Raw genomic sequence first — 16294 nt, forward strand, 5'->3', positions numbered from 1 at the left:
CTTTCTCCTTCTATTTGACCGGCTGCATCTGGAGCGCTCCACGAATCTCCAATTCACCCCGGGGCACACTCGTTACAATCTCGTGCCGCATCACCAAATCAAACTCAAGCTGTGTCCGACAGTCGCTCTGCAACAGCCACTTGCGCGTACACCTGCACGGCCGTATTGCGCGGCACCTGCCGATGGCTAGTACGGCCCCAAAATAGAGGCAACCACATCGACATATGCGGTGGGCTGCTATGCTGTAGTGTAGACACAACCAATTGTGGCCAACTGCAGCCGCTGCCATGCCTCCGCTTCATCCGTTCAGGCGCGCGGCAGGAGGCCGTCAGTGCCCTCTGCCTGATCGACGACTTCCCAACCTATTCAGTCGCCCGACCGATCCGTCCGCCTGTTGGAAACCTACAGAATTCCCTGTCGTCACATGTGGCCCTCACCACCGGACGAAGGTCTGGTCGCTGAAGCTTCTTGCGACCTGTGTTTTTCCGAACTCGAAGCTCGGGTTTCCTCCTGATATTCCCCACAGAAGCGACCGATACTTCGCAGGGCAGGGAGTGCCACGGAGGGCGCCGGGTGGCCGCCCGAGAAGACGTACGGCATCGGTGTCTATGACCCATATGGCCCTGTCCTTCGCCGGTGATTTTGCGTATCACTTCCTGCCTTGCGCAGTAGGTGCTTGAGATGAATAAGCTGGTCCTGGGGTGGTGGTTGTCTAACGACCCGTCGCTACCCGTGCAGTTCGAGATGTTCACAGCCATGAAATTGCTCAGTGGCACCTGATATATGAAATCGACAGCTCAATAAGTTGCCAGTAAGTCCCCGAGCCCCCTTCCCATGAGATGATCTAGCCGGCCAATCTGAGCGTGCGCGGCCTTTCAGCTTCGTCATCCAATCTGTCCTCGAGACCTTATTACCCCGACTCGGCACTCAGATCAGCGTCCACGATCTTGGCGCTGCTCAGTCGGAGTTAAGCTCGAGCATATACCTCTCGAGCTCGAGCTCGAGTCTGAGTCCGAGTCCGAGTCCGAGTCCGACCTCGACCTCGACCTCAGTCAGGCCATATCGCAAACTCACCACGCCACACTTCTAGTGTTGTGCCTGGAGAAGCTGCGCCCGATAGGTCCACACGGCTCTTGACAATCGCGGTTATTTGACAGCCCCCTGGGGCAGTAGAGGCTGCCGGAATCGAGAGGTGAGGAAAATCATCGTAGGTACGGCATCGTGCATATGGCCCCGGACAGCGTTCACGTCGCTATCTCTGCAGCAGACCGCATGCAGCAATGTTCTCGCTGCAATCTCTATCGACCTACTGCCGCCGCTATGCTCCATCGAAACACCATGCGCTGTAGTGTGTGCTCGAGGGACGACAGAGGTAGTGCGATGTCGTACATATGGTCATGCGTGTGTCAGTGCCCCGTTGGAACAGTCGAGGTGCTGTAGATCCTGTCTGCTAGCGTGCTGATTAGGACCCTCGTCCTCGCCGACGAACGCGCTAGTCCATACTCATCCTCGAGCACATTCGAGTGTCGACACGGTCCTCGTCTGGTTCGCCGGTGCCGGTAGGATTTCTTCCCATTCTTGTCACTAGGCGGGCTTCGCAATACATATCGTGGCGTATGGCGTGCGCGCTTGGAGGGTTGTCGCGGTTTTGTGCCATTGTGGTTCTATCGATGCAGGAACACTTGCCTCGATGAGCTCACAGCATGGGGTACTGCGCCGCTTAGTCGAGTAAGTCAAGGCACGATAATCGTGGTTACCGGATTCCGCAAGTATAATTCAAACTCAGCGTGATTGGTGCTCGCCGCGGTTACACACACACATTTGCTTCCGCGAATCTTTCCCGGTATGGGGTGCGGGGTTCCATCAGATTTTCCATATAAGTACCGCCATAAGAAGCTGCAAAGTGGAAGAAACGTTTTTCCTTCTTTGTCCTCATTGGTCAGGCGGGTGCTTCAGGTCTGCGGCCGGGCTGCATGTCGTCTGAAGAACACATACGATGAGTCGGATCTAGACGTCGGCGGGTGACGGTACCATAACATGCAGTAACCTAGAGCTTGATCAACGTGAAATGAAAAACGGAAGACATGGGGGGGACAATCCGGAGTTGGACATAGTGGAGCCAATTGGCGTCAGTGGCTGGGATTCCTGAGATCTCCAACAGGATTCACGACAAACTCCATGCGGCCTGCCCAGGCGCCCAGGAACAGCCGTTGTGACCCGTCCATCCAAGACTGCCCATGCATCCTCCGTGTATAACCGTCAGAGACAATTCGTATAGACAAGACGCCATCCTCTTCCGTGCACCGTGGACAAATGTGCACTTTATAACCTTATATCAAAAGGAGCTTACTATCTGCACCAGGCGGCTGTCACAGAACATTAAGAGTTTCCGAGAACTAGGCCCGTCGGGTGGACGGGGATGAGAGCAGAAAGCTCAACGGTGTACCTGCCAACCACCTCATATAATGTTGACCAACCTCGTCGCATAGGGGATTGATGGTTGTTCTGTTTTCATACTGCCAAAGTTAGCGGCGGACTACCCACAGTCCAAACCCAATCACTTGCATGGATATGGTGTTTGACCGTCCCGATATAGCCACACACATTAATAAATCGAAAACTTATTTTTGTCAACCAGAAATGAAACGTCTGTGAAGACATGGAAGACAGTGCCGCCGGTATACCAGATTGGCTGTAGAAAGGCTGTAATGTAAGTGATGGCTGGCACAGTTGGTTTGCGCAAAGGAGAGTAACATCATGGCGGTTCATGTGTCCAGCGAATTCGCAGCTAGCGCTCCGCTAAATCAGGGGTAGACATACACGGAGTGGCCGGAATGGACATGTCGAATATCTACAATTGATAGCACTGCATTAGATTGATTGGTGCGGACGGGCGAGCCAGACGTACGATAGGCTCTGCATCCACCACGATGCTGACAGGGCCTACCTAGACGTGTCACCTCGGACGCGACTGGAGGAACTACCTTTCCGTGGTAGGCTCGACTCCCTCCTGAGCTCTGCACAATAGTGTTGCAAGGCATGGGGCAGGCAAACCAGCGTTCAATAACGGGGGATGCGACGGCAAAACGTCCGAACGTTTTGGTGACCACTGCGTATCAAATAGAAGAATGTGATCATGGCCTTCGATTCCACCGCTGTCGAGAGAGTTTGAGGCGTGGTCTGGCTGACCAGGGGTGATCTAGGTTTCACCGCACCATAACGGCGTGGCACATGACAAAGTCGTACCTCACGCATCACGGGTCGATTCGAATCTCGAAGTGATGACAGGAAACCCTCAGCTCGAAGAAAATCATTACCAAAGAGAGTTACCGTCGGATATAAGAGATCTTGCGGCTGAACGGTTGTCACATAAGCTGATGTTGGTGAGCCCCTGGACGAATGTACAATTGCCATGTGCGGGAACAGTGCTGAGTTTCGTACACCCGTAGAAGCGTACAAGCAAACCTAGAAATAATGACAATAAACTGATGAAAGTTACGGCTGTACGAGGGGCATTACCAACCAAATGTAGGTTCGAGCAGCAGCAGCTAATGCGACGCAACCCCCAAACGCGAGAGGATACCTTGAAACCGCAAAGTCATCCACCGAAGTGGTGTACGATACTTACAGGTGTCCGTAAATATGGTATATCAACACGGAGTCTATCTTGCAGGCGCGCGTAAATGTATGCCCACGGCAAGGTGGGTTCCATTGGCCGACACTATCGGCGTTCTGTCACGGCCCAAGGCGGTGTCGGACAAAATTCGGGCAGGCGGATGCCGGTGCTAGAAGACAAATCCTCTGCCTCGAAAAATTGCCGACGAGTCCCACTGGAGGAGAGTTGCATTCCACCGCAGCGCCGAGAAGGCTCTTCTGTATGCAATAGGGCGGGGAGAATGGCGGTAAGTGATTCCTCAGACGGACCAAATTCGGGAGTCTGACAGAAACTCGCCATGATTTGGACACCACATAGTATTATTGAAGGTCATAGGTGCTGAATCTGAGGTCATGTTTCCCCGGGCAGAAGGGCCAGGTGTACGGAAGTCATCGGCGATATCAAAAGAACGTGCAACATACCATCGTAGCGTTCACGCCGTAGATCCCCATTCGGTTCGAAAAAGGGATAGACGGGACGCTTACTGCCATGCTCCAGCTGACATGCTTGACCTGCATTCTCTGAACCGAGCACTCGCGCAAATTGCCGAGGCTGAGTAGACATCTTCGGCAGAACTTGCGCATACCAAGATCAGCTCTACCTCGATATTTCGCTCGCAGGTTCATCCCACTCGAGCTGAATGGCGGCCGCGGTGCCACCCCCATCTCTGGCCCGATTGGAGCAAGAAGTGCTCCTACAGTCAGCAAGTACCGTGACAACAAAACTCACATGGCCAGTGGAGGGCTCAGGGAAGTCGTGAGCAGAAGTGCTGGACGCCTTTCCGTCGTCATTTCGTATACTGAAGTAGACTCGAGGTACTCCAGGTCGATGGTCTACCGGGCGTCGAGTGCGAGACTTGACGAAGTTGCCACCGGTGACCATTTTTGGAGTACGGATCACGTGAACATCAATTGAGCTTGTGGTTTGGCGACGCCTCTCAGCTGCACACTGCCGAGTGCTGCAGCCAGAACCTCTGCCTCCCCGCCACCTGCTCTCGTTACACCCGGAAATTCGCTACACTCACAACGCTGGACGTTGTTTGTGCAGACTCGAATTGCGTACATCCTGCTAAGTGTGCTGTACGTGCGAACACAAGAGGCAGAAATTATACGCCACTTCGGTGAACCTCGAGCACGACCACACGATATCGCTGGGTATTCCGTACTTCTTGCATAGCGACTCCATGCTCTGAAGCCCCGTTAAACTATGTCAGCGCCCTCTTACCGACTGGAAACGCCGCGTTCGCGCCCACCCCCTCTCCCAATCCGCACTCACAATCTCAGATCCTCATCTCCTTCGAGTAAGAATGAAACCACTGAGTCACTCTTTGACAATGGATCTTCGGCATATGTGGTCTCTACGGCTCGAGCTGTATCCCCATCCATAATCACATCACCTAAATCACCCACCCTCAATGGCCGCTCGAGGGCGAGAAGCAGGGGCATAACCCCTCCCCCCTCTGGCCACGCTCGCTCGGCGACGCCTTCGCACCCTGTCCAAGGCGAGCTAGAGGCGTTTGCGGAGCATTGCAGAGCATGGTAAGGTGCATCTTATACCAGTCCTGTACGGACCTAATGTTGGCCCCCAGGTATTTTGAACAGAATGATCACGCCGGCCGTGCAATGACGCATACGCTGGCCACTCTTCCGCCGTCGCAAAGGGCACCATTTGCGAGACTTCAGGCGTCGATCCGCTCCGCTTATCACGCCAGCGTCAATGCGCGTCGAAACGCTGAGTTCCAGGCGCACCTCAGTGCCACGCAACCCGGGGGCTCATTGATGCCACATTCTCGATCCGATCCTGGTGGCAACCTGGCCAAGAAGGAGCGCTATGATAGGCTGGAGCGCTTTATCAGAACATGGTGCACCATGGGCATGCCTGGCACGACGCCTTTCTTCCAAGGCCTCTGGGCGGTATTGCGACTTCAAGCGATCCCAGAACACCTTGGAGGAGCTGGAGGGAATAGAATCGAATGGGAAATTGATGACGCGGTGTACAAGGAAGCCGCGTGAGTGCACAGATTCACTTTCGTATCAGCCACACTTATGCTCTCTCGGCTTTCCCCGTCACGCAGCGGGAAAGATTTCATGCTCGAAGCAATCGACGTTCTCAAAGGAGTACGGAAATATATTTTCTCGCGTAGCTCGCCTTAACCTAATGTCGCATCTGGCAGGTGCTTGCGTTCGAGGAAGTCTCCTCCAGCAAACGATCGTCCTCGCTTTCAAGCCCCGCTCCTTATGCGCCGTTTTCACCGCTCGCCACAATCCACTCTCGATCGCAATCCCAACCCCTTCCTACGGACATATCCACAGGACTTTCACAGAAACTCCCGCCAATCACGTCCACGACACAGAAGCAGCGACCACGAGCTCCAAGCGATCCTTTCGTGGACACGCCGGTCTTGTCGAAATCATACTCCTCCGTCAACACCACGGCTCAATCATCGACTTCCGGTTCCACCCTTGCTGATGAGCCCGTCACACCCGTCACACCAAGGCTGAACAGTGAGCGCTTCAATGCCCTGTCGTCTTCCGGCATGGAATTTTCCGACTCAGACGAATACATGCGTACATGGACAGCGCCGGATCTGCCCAATCAGGAGCTCATCTCCTTGCTATCCGTCTTCCCTCCATTCATTACGCGTAGCACACTACCGCGATTCACCGCGAAGGAAGCTTCCAGGCGAACCGACGACCTCGAGGAAGGGGGACTGCCAGAGGAGGACAGACGGATCAAGGTCGGTACAGGGACAATGTGGATTAGCTCCAAGCGTCGCAAGGACGGTTGGCAAGGTGGCTGGTGGACACGCCTCAAGCTCTGGCTGCAGAGAATCTTCTGCTAGTTCATGGTTCGGCGTTACCCGATCAGCCTGCTGTTTAATCTCATTGGTAACGGCATCTCTCTCTTATCTACAGCACGCCCTTTCCCTGGTGCGCGCGTCGGACGTCGAAGCTATCCACTGCATCTCCTGTCCTACTCCGACTTGCCCGTCAATTGGCTCATTTTGAACTATTTCGGACATTGGCTCGGACAATTTACGGACAGCTCCGCGCCGCCGCCGCTTCCTTCTGACCACCAATCCACAGCGATGTACTCATATCTGTGATGCAAATGCACAACGTCACCCGTTCACACGGCACATACCCTTGTATTGGTGCTAATGATACTCTGTCGCGTTTGTAAGAGGCAGTCACCACAGAATTTTATTTGCCATCCCTAGAATCATGCCCAAAGACATGCGAATTTCGTGTTCGATGCCTACAAACCCCGCCCAGATGTGAGGCATCTTCACTGCAATCATGCAATTACTCGCTTTCAGATCGCAACTTATTTCCGTGATCATCCCATATGTTAACATACTAAGTACCGATTCACTCTGACTCATTTTCCTGTAGCTGCCAACTTGGCTTCGTGAAATCGCTAAACTCAAGGCTGTGATACCTGGGTACTGTAGAAGTACTTCCCGGCAGTAACGGTCTGCCCATTCACAGATCCGCCAACGCATTGTCTGCATTTGCAAGGCAGAGAGCGGACTCAAATCAACACAAGTACTGCGCCGAGGTGCGCCTTCCAGGGTCTGATGACGCACTGATTGTGGCTATATTATGCCATGAGGCCCGATTGTCTACCAACATTGGTAGCTTTGTAGCTGAGTTCGACAAACCCGTCAACATGCGCTATTCAGCACTTAGCAACTGTGGCAGTTTTGGCACCACTGCGTCACAGTGACCAGTTGCTAGGATTGACACTGCGGGAGCGCTCAGTAAGCACGAACCATTTCCCTGGTATGTCTTGCCAGCCGACTTGCTCGGCCCGCTTACTGATCGGTGTTTCGTTCGCCGTTAGCCTCTATCATCGCGTCACTACCGCAGGAAGACATTGACCCATTAGACAACAAACTTTCAGATAGCCGAACAATTTGTATTCAACGGCGTGCAAAATAATTTTCAGTACATAGCACGGGTCTCTAATCTACTGGTTCCAGGAAGAATTTGCCAAAAGGACTAGAGTATGTCTTTACTCCGGTGGCGTAAATGTTGTGGCTCGTTCTTGTACCCTGAATTTCAACCCATATCAGACATACCTGCCCACCAGACGTCGCCATTATTTGACATCGGTGTTCATCTCGTAAATGACGTTTGCGACGTAGTGAAATGGAAAGCAACGAGAAGGGCACACAATGAGCCTGGCTAATTGCTGTGCAACAGATAATTGAGGGGGGGGCAGTATCGAGGGCCGCTCTCGCAGCGTCAGCAGAATGCTTCTTGACCCATCTCACCTACAGTCATACGTCATACGTGCTCACCGCTCGTGTCGGGCACAAACACTTCACGCGGCATGTAGCCTGTTTACTGGAATTGTCCGCTATTTGTCTGACTTGGTGCCAAATACATATTGTAGCCGAACTGTGCTTGACTACTGTTACCCGCGACAACATGCGGCACGGACCACAACGGCGTCCACAGGCAAGTTGAAATGTAGACCTGTCTTCGATCTAGAGAGTTCGTTGAGTCGTCCCACTTCGAGGCACTGTCTGTTAAGTGGCCGCTGACCAAGGCAGATGTGGCGCGGGAGGTTGCCTGTTACATGTACTACATGCGGTTTGATCGTCATCCGGGTCTTGCCCATCATTGTGTGCATATGCTAATTGACTTGCGGGATTTTTCGTACCTGGAAATAGCTCGTCCGACTCCCCGTTTGATCGCAGTGCCGCCGAGCGGTACATTGATCCTCATCATTTCACAGATGATGACCGGCCTTGTGGTACAGGTTCACGTCAGTCGCTTATACAAACGCCCTCAGGGTACGGCGAATACCGCATTCCATCGGACGTCCATCGTTCAAATTCGGATGGCAGCTGGAGGCCTGGACACCTCCTAGTACGCTCTCATTTTATACTTAGGACAAATGGCAGTCGGAGTGCTGCCTCTATCAATCACGTAAGGTATTCTCTGTTGCGGCAATGAGGCCATCTGCCACGTTTACCGTACGATTCTGCAGTATTCTGTCAGCACGTCTTGTGATGCTTATGTGTTCTCCGAAGCTGCAACCATGCTTCTGCGATAGCATACAGAAGGGGACGCCGCTACTCAATCTGGTTGGCAGGCCTGCTTCCCTGTCCTTGCGGCTGTTGTAGGGAGGCATTCATTGCATTCTTGATGCAGTGATATGACCAGCAGGGGGAAGCATCTATTGGGAGGGAACGCGTGGGGGGCGCGACGATAACACGGACCATGAACCGTGAACTCGCAACGGTAGTGACTCGCTAGGGAAATGGCGTAGGATCGAGCATGAGGTGGTAGTGGGGTAGTGGGTCGTACAAGATAATACAAACAACAGGCAACAGGCTCGTGAAGTACGGCATGGGATCCAAGATACAAATGCTAACATTTGAAACAACTGGCGCACACGGTGCAAGAAACGCATACAATGAAGCACGATGTTCAGACAGGGGATGGGATGGGGATGTTATCGCCTCGTTCTCAAGGTCTCCAGGTCAAGTTCCAGCCGCCTGTTCTTTTCCTGCAACCTGTCGGACGAATGAGGTCAGTAGACAATGCCGAACCTTGCGGAATGATGACGCACTGGGCTACTTGTGTTCGCAAGTCGTCGATCGTTTTATCCTTAATATCGAGACTGTTCTGCATAGCTGCTTGCTTCCGTTCATATTTACGCATGACATTTGGCACGCCTGCAAGGTCCCTTAGATGCAACGCAACCGTATCAGCCGAAGGAGACCCGGCGGCTGTAGTGGCCGTCGGCCTCTCAGACTGTTGTGATAGTGATGAGGACTGCGAATCCCAACGTGAAGGCTGGAGATTAGGAGCATGCTCCTGAAAAGGGTTCTCCTGTTGCACGCCTATTCATATCGTCGTTACAAGGTGCGATGAGATACACATACTGGATCATCGACGACCATTCGCCACTGGTTCGAGGGTATGCCGTTATCCCTGCCCTTACCTTTGTCACGGGCCGGCGACATAGGCATCCATTCGCTGGGCTGATTGGACGGTGCCTGGAGTATGTCGAGACCTAGCGGGCTACTCTGCGGCGGTGTCGGCAGACCGTGGCTGTGTGTACTCTGCGTGCCGTGCGGATGTGCCTGACGACCGACGCCCAAGACTGGTGTCCGTGGAGTCGGCGACAGTGAGAAGTCTTCCTCGAGAACAACAGGGGTGGAAGAAGGGGTCCCATAAACACTCGCGTCGGCCCGCGAGGATAGCAACTCGTGCGCAACTTCATGCTCGTCGTCAAGCACTTCCTGCGGAGGATAGTCGGGATCGTATTGTGAATACTGTGACGCAATGTCGCAGGTGCTCGCAACGGGAGACGTCTGTATGCCCGTGCTGTATAAGGACGGCTGTGGCGACTCAGGCTCTGGGCTGAAATCGTAGTCATCCGCTCGAGTGCAATTTCGTAAAGGAGGGTGTGCTGCCGCGAAATTGAAGTCTCCGTGATGTGCCTGGCCGGTGTTAGTTTCAGCACCCGGACATCGCTCGCGAGGAACGTAGCTATGTTCCTGTGAGCTAGACTGAAAGATCCTCTGCGGCGTGCCTTGGGCGATGTCTTTGTCCGCGAGACAGGAACAATGACCATTGCCAGTGGGCCCCTCAAGAGCAGCTGTAATGGCGTCATTACGCCGCTGCTTCTGCGAGGGAGTGAACGCGCTGGAAAGTGTCATCGGAAGTCGCTCTCGGAGCTGTCCAATCGGAGTGCGGGATGAGTAACCCTGAGCGGATGATGTATGAGGTCCGTCTGTGGGTGGAGGGGTGATCGTTCGAGGGCGTTTGGCAGGCGAAGCTTGGGTAGAAGGTTTTCGAGCTAAAGCAGCACGCTCCTTCTGCGAGGGTCGCTTGGGCGTTTCCGGCGCAGGTTGCACGACATGGGCATATGGTGTGCCTGACGACCCAGCGGCAGGAGGCAATGGTTGCCTGAAAATAGGGTCGTCCGCCCATTCTGCGATTCGATTAGGAGAAGGCCCGCGTGTAGCAGAGATTGCGACTCAACTGAAGAATCTGCAGCCAGGCGCTTTACAGCGGTAGAATTCTCTTCTCATAACGTGGTAAGTACGTGCTCATGGCCTGCTATACAGAAAGAATTGGGCTCACCGATTCGGATTCAAAATTGTGTGGCTCACAAGCTTGGGAACGATGACGTCGTGGGCATAGCATCTCACATTCCCATCTGGATCTCGTGGGTCTATGTTATGCGTATAGGATTGTTGATGCATTGGGACGGAGGATGGTGGTCGTGAAATAAATTAATGTTTCGGCATGAAGCGTCGGGGGATGCCCTGATATGGCAAACCAGGCGCGGCCCGGCAGGATCCGCAGTGGTCTCCTTGCTCGGTGCAGCGATCACACATCTCTGCCAGTCATGTCTTCCGCCCCTCATATTCAAGTCGAGACGAAATATATTCCACCATCGGATCTCTCGTTGCCTGCTATTTCTGTCCAGGTCACGCGCCTTGTCGGCTCTTACATGCTCTGGGTAGGCACCACCGACGTAGCTGCCGAGGATGTGCGGAAGGCACCGTTGCAGGGCCGTCTTGCGAAGGACTGGGCTTGCGCCATGCCCACTAAAGATGTGAGTACACCGTGCACACAGTCGAACACGCACTCGGCCGCTGTTCCATGTCTTGTATTAGCCGGACAGTGGCACTAACTCATCAAACAAGTCGAACAGTGGTATACCACCTGCTGCGACGTCGCTCTTCCGGTCATCAAGTTCTGACGCCGCACTGCCAATGGCGCAGCGTCTGGGTGATGCATTCGCTTGGTCGTCTGTCAGTGATGTACGCTGACTGCGGTTGTTGAACTTGTCGCCATGCTGCTGGTCAACCATGCATCCGGTCTGCTGATCCACCGCTACGCGCGTGCCATGCAGCCAGGCGCTTTGGAAAGCAGATATACCTGTCCCTCGACCTTCCACCAGCTTTCGATTCTATAGGCCAGGGTGCTCGGCTGCTTCTCGCGGTAGAGAAGGCGCTGCTTGAAACACTGAAGGAGATGGAGCAACCCCAAACCCAATGACCGCGACGGCGGCGCTTGTCTGTCATTCCGCAGATGAACGGGCTTGGAAGCGATATAATCTTGCAGTGACAATGCAGAGTAGATGTTGTAGCTGGTCGCCAAGCTGTGCTACGATTTGAGTACGATAAGTAGTGGTAGCAGAAACGAAATGATGGATGTAGGATATCGATAGCGGAGCCACTGCCCTCAAATCGACTGTGCGCTCGTGCGCGGCGTGAGCTCGGCGTTCGCCCCTTCCATGATCGGGGGCCACATCCACCAGGCCCTCCCGCACAGCCGTCTTCGTCCTCTACGTCTTCTACGTCTCCGTCCACACGCCCCTCGACCCTCTCGTCCTCATCGTCGTCGCCGTCTCTCGCGCTCTCTGCCCTCCAGAGCTCGCTGCAACACCGCTTTTGTCATATCATATGTCGGAGCCCGAGACGCTAGCATACATGACCGGCACGAACGACGATTTCGATCTCCCTCGCTGGAGCACCCAGACTCTCCACGACGGCCTCTCTTCTTCTGCCCAGGCCGCTCAAACTGCTGCCCAGGCATCGTATTTGTATGCGCAGGGACCACCTCAAGCCGGCGCGAACCGTTTACCGCCCATCCAGCATTCATCTAGCGGGTCGTCCAGACAGCCACGCATCTCACAGTTGGTGGGCGAGGAGCAGCAGTACGCAATGAGTTCTCTTCCGTACTCCTCCAATAGCCAGCTTGGTCGTAGTCTCTCGCTTGGCGGCAGCACACCGGCTTCACGGGGACGGCGCCATCTCCAGGACGACTTGGAAGGCGCATTCCATGTTGACGGAGACTCTAATCCTAGACACGCAGTGCAGGGCTCTTACACCCCTGTTGACGACAGCGCCTCCCCCGGGACTGGCCAGCAGTACAGCGGTTCCTACTACCAGAACGCCGGCGGCACACCCAAACGGGCTCACACTCAGCACGATGCAAGTACGTCTTCCCGTGCGCAGCGGTCCCCGCACCGGGGCGCCGCAGGGAACAATTCTCTGCTTGATCCGTACGCGCCTCAGCAGAACCAGTACCCCTCGTCCACGAACAGCACGCCCTATCCGTACTCGCCCTCATCTGAGCAGCAGCGAACATACGTCCCCGGTGGTTACCAATCTCAGTCCCAGACACACTCGCGCTCGCATTCACAAGTGAAGAGCGAGGCGTTGACCCCCCCGCCGTTGACGTACTCGCCGAACACCCAGTCGTCGTACTCGCATCCGTACCCCATGGACACGACGAGCCCTGCTCCATCCTCGTCCCAGAATCTCTTGGCGCATCGCTCTGCGCGCCAAACGTCGGTGTCACAGCCGGCAACACCATTGTCTTATGGCCATACCTCGCAGAGCCCCCAATTCTTCGCGCAGGAACACCAGCCGATGGTGGTCGAGGCGCCCCCTCCCAAGCGTCGTGCCTCCGGCCTCCGGCGCATCAAGGACCACCGTGAGTTGCGACCACACGTCGATCCGCAGCCGGCCGGGCGACGCATGGACGCCACTGGCGTGTATCTTTCTGTGAGTTCCGTGGCATCTGCTTGTGCGATTGCTAATCGTCGTCGGCCGTGGCGTATCATTCCCACAGCCAATCAGGCAGCTCACGACGAACATTATCGAAACGTATCGCATATGCAACCCGCAATTCAGATACGAGTCGACCCACAACCCGCGGCGTGTCCTGACAAAACCGAGCAAGCCTGTGCACAATGAAGGGTTCGATAATGAGGACTACGACTATATCCTCTATGTCAATGACTGGCTGGGCACGGATGATAGTCACAAGTGAGCATAAACAACGTCCTTCTGAAGGTCGTCAGCTAATGTCCTTTGTAGTAGGTATCTCATTCTGGACATTCTAGGGCAAGGGACGTTCGGTCAAGTAGTCAAGTGTCAGAACATGAAAACGCATGAAATTGTTGCGGTTAAGGTTGTCAAAAACAAGCCAGCATACTTCAATCAGAGTATGATGGAGGTTACAATTCTTGAGCTGGTGAGCACCAATCCCTCTCATTTGCCTCTTCATGCATGCCATATGCATTATATAAAAATACCGTATAGCTCAACAACCAATGCGACCCTCACGATGAGCACCATATCCTACGATTGCGAGATTCTTTTATACACAAGAACCACCTATGTCTGGTGTTCGAGCTGCTGTCCTCCAACCTCTACGAGCTCATCAAGCAGAATCAATTCCAAGGTCTCAGCACTCAGCTGGTAAAGGTGTTCACCGCACAGTTGCTGGACGCCATGACTGTCCTGAAAGATGCACGTCTTATTCATTGCGATCTGAAGCCGGAGAATATTCTCCTAAAATCGTCAGTGGATTTTCGATCTATATTTTCTTTCCCCCGGGCACTTAACGCCGCGTGGACAGGCTTCAGTCTCCGCAAATCAAAGTCATTGACTTTGGCTCGGCGTGTCACGAACGGCAAACTGTCTACACGTACATTCAATCGCGGTTCTACCGGTCACCGGAGGTTCTGCTTGGGATCCCGTATAACGCCTCCATCGACATGTGGTCGTTAGGTTGCATCGCTGTCGAGTTATTCTTGGGTCTGCCGCTATTCCCTGGAACGAGCGAATACAATCAAATCACACGAATAGTAGAGATGCTTGGGTGAGTGCGATCACCGCCGCTTTCACTTCTTTGTCTTCTCCCGCTGAACAATTATCCAGCAATCCACCGCAGTACATGTTGGACATGGGCAAACAGACGAGTCAATTCTTCAACTGCACTGTGGATGTTTATGGGCAAAAGCAGTACAAGCTGAAGAGTCTTGAGCAGTACTCGAGGGAGCACAGTACGAACGAGCAACCGGGTAAGCAATACTTCAAGGCGAACTCGTTGCCGGAGATCATCCAGCAAGCCCCGATGCCTTCGTTCAAATCTTCACCGCGGCAAGCCCACGAAATTGAGAAAGGTGGGCAGCCCGGTCATTTATACCACATCTGGTTGGGTCGCTGAAGTGTCGCTGGATAGAAATGAACAACCGAGCTTCCTTCATAGACTTCTGCCAAGGGCTTCTCAATATGAACCCAATCGAAAGGTGGTCGCCGCAGCAGGCAAGAATGCATCCGTTCATCACCGGAGAAAAATGGTCAAAGCCGTGGACGGTGGGTGATTCTCGGATTATCCGCGCCAATGCTCTGAGCAGTGCACTATCTTCTGCAGCCTGCCGGGCAGCCCTCGCAGCAAATGAGCCCGCCGGCGAGTACAGGCCCAGATCCGAAGCGACCGTACGGGGGTCTGGTACCGTCCCAGCCGAAAGGCACCAGAGCGTATCAGGATGCGGCCTCGTACAATCAGCATCTCGCACAGCATCAGGCATATACCGCGCAGGCCCAGGCCGCTTCACAGGCGGCACAGAATGTGTACCGTAATCCCTACATCACGCCCACGAATTCGCAAACAAACTCGACTTACACGAGTCCGCCGGAGAATGCCAGCGCGAATGCGACCGCACATGCGAGCTTCCCCTCCCAGCAGCAGCTCGCCCCGTCGTCTTCGCAGCAGACATCCCACCGGAGCCTTACTCACCAAAGCTCGCACGGGCAGCTGAATGTCAACACCAACGTCGCGTACGCGGTGGCCGGCGGCGGGGGCTTTGGCAGCCAAGCGCACATGAGCCCCACCGCTCCGGCTAACTCGTACTACTCTGGCACCCGCAACCGTTCCAACACGATCAACCCTATGATGGACAATATACCTCCGGCGTTGGCGCGACTGCAGCACATGAATCAGGACGTTATCGGCGGGCGGAAGGCACTGACACCTGTCCTCAAGCGGGATGACGCGATGCGAGAGTGGGAGCGCCGACAAGCGGGTAAGCCGGCGGCCGCGCAACCCTATCCTCAGTTGGAATTTTTGCAACAGCAGGCGGAGCTGGCGGCTGCGCAGGGCTATACCAGCTGGGGACACTCGGGTCCGTCGGCGCGCTATCAGCAACAGCAGCCAACGTCCAGCCTTGCGCACTCACACTATCCGTCGAACTCCATGGTTGTCGACGAGGACAGGCGAGAGGCCATCTTGTCCAACGTACGGTCCGCGGCGCGAGCAGATCCCTCAAACAACCTGTTTAGTGCGACGTCAAACGTCATTCCGAGTCCACCGCAAACCTACGCGAGTAACTCCACAACGACGGGTAACCGCTTCGCCGCAACGTACTCTCAGCAGCAACAGCAGCAACAAACCCCTACGTCGCCATTTGACTCACTCGATCGGCGGACAGACATCGGTACCCTCTACGTCCCCATGCAACCTGACCAGTTCGGCCCATACAACCAGACAGCAGCCCCCACACAACACGGAAACGCAACTCGTCAGCCGGCGCCTCCGGCGCACGCCGTTCCACCGTCGTTCTACGGCGCCGTGCCGCCCAACAACAACAACAGTCAGCAGCGCAATCCGTTCGCGACAGACTCGCTACCCAACTCTCAGGGACAAGCGAGCGTAAAGGACAGTCGTAGGAAGAGTGGCATGGACTTGTGGCCACAATAAGCGACTTCGCGTACGCTGCATATATCTTGTTCTTGACTCGTATCCTTGTTCTTTGCTTTCCGTTCAGCCAAAAGGGCCCCCGATATCACTGACGTCTGTTCCCACTTGC

At 54.6% G+C, this 16294-nt stretch overlaps 5 protein-coding genes across 5 annotated transcripts; 4 read left to right on the top strand and 1 right to left on the bottom strand.

Annotated features, from left to right (window-relative positions):
- Window positions 1-287: 287 nt before the first annotated feature.
- On the top strand, window positions 288-1626 carry POSPLADRAFT_1064686 (hypothetical protein; the record flags this gene model as incomplete). The annotated part of the gene is made up of 4 exons (XM_024481838.1): window positions 288-668; window positions 797-811; window positions 880-1211; window positions 1265-1626. 3 exons carry the CDS (start codon window positions 288-290, stop codon window positions 1135-1137), a joined length of 654 nt encoding a protein of 217 aa, XP_024343099.1. The 3' UTR covers window positions 1138-1211; window positions 1265-1626.
- A 2988-nt stretch (window positions 1627-4614) lies between these two features.
- Window positions 4615-6885, top strand: POSPLADRAFT_1166287 (hypothetical protein). The gene is made up of 4 exons (XM_024487913.1): window positions 4615-5193; window positions 5244-5663; window positions 5730-5772; window positions 5829-6885. The coding sequence occupies exons 1-4, from the start codon at window positions 4862-4864 to the stop codon at window positions 6495-6497; spliced, it is 1464 nt and encodes a 487-aa protein (XP_024343100.1). The 5' UTR covers window positions 4615-4861; the 3' UTR covers window positions 6498-6885.
- A 2239-nt stretch (window positions 6886-9124) lies between these two features.
- On the bottom strand, window positions 9125-10886 carry POSPLADRAFT_1031373 (hypothetical protein; the record flags this gene model as incomplete). The annotated part of the gene is made up of 4 exons (XM_024476787.1): window positions 9125-9185; window positions 9242-9515; window positions 9617-10587; window positions 10765-10886. 4 exons carry the CDS (start codon window positions 10884-10886, stop codon window positions 9125-9127), a joined length of 1428 nt encoding a protein of 475 aa, XP_024343101.1.
- Window positions 10887-11032: 146 nt separating this feature from the next.
- Window positions 11033-11688, top strand: POSPLADRAFT_1131156 (hypothetical protein; the record flags this gene model as incomplete). The annotated part of the gene is made up of 3 exons (XM_024484034.1): window positions 11033-11253; window positions 11342-11418; window positions 11543-11688. 3 exons carry the CDS (start codon window positions 11033-11035, stop codon window positions 11686-11688), a joined length of 444 nt encoding a protein of 147 aa, XP_024343102.1.
- A 1379-nt stretch (window positions 11689-13067) lies between these two features.
- POSPLADRAFT_1132244 (hypothetical protein) lies at window positions 13068-16185 on the top strand (the record flags this gene model as incomplete). The annotated part of the gene is made up of 8 exons (XM_024484190.1): window positions 13068-13202; window positions 13270-13466; window positions 13518-13674; window positions 13743-14002; window positions 14062-14304; window positions 14364-14608; window positions 14668-14801; window positions 14860-16185. 8 exons carry the CDS (start codon window positions 13068-13070, stop codon window positions 16183-16185), a joined length of 2697 nt encoding a protein of 898 aa, XP_024343103.1.
- Window positions 16186-16294: the final 109 nt, after the last annotated feature.

This window comes from Postia placenta (assembly GCF_002117355.1).
Source record: "Postia placenta MAD-698-R-SB12 unplaced genomic scaffold POSPLAscaffold_2, whole genome shotgun sequence".
In the NCBI taxonomy this organism is placed as follows: domain Eukaryota; kingdom Fungi; phylum Basidiomycota; class Agaricomycetes; order Polyporales; family Adustoporiaceae; genus Rhodonia; species Rhodonia placenta.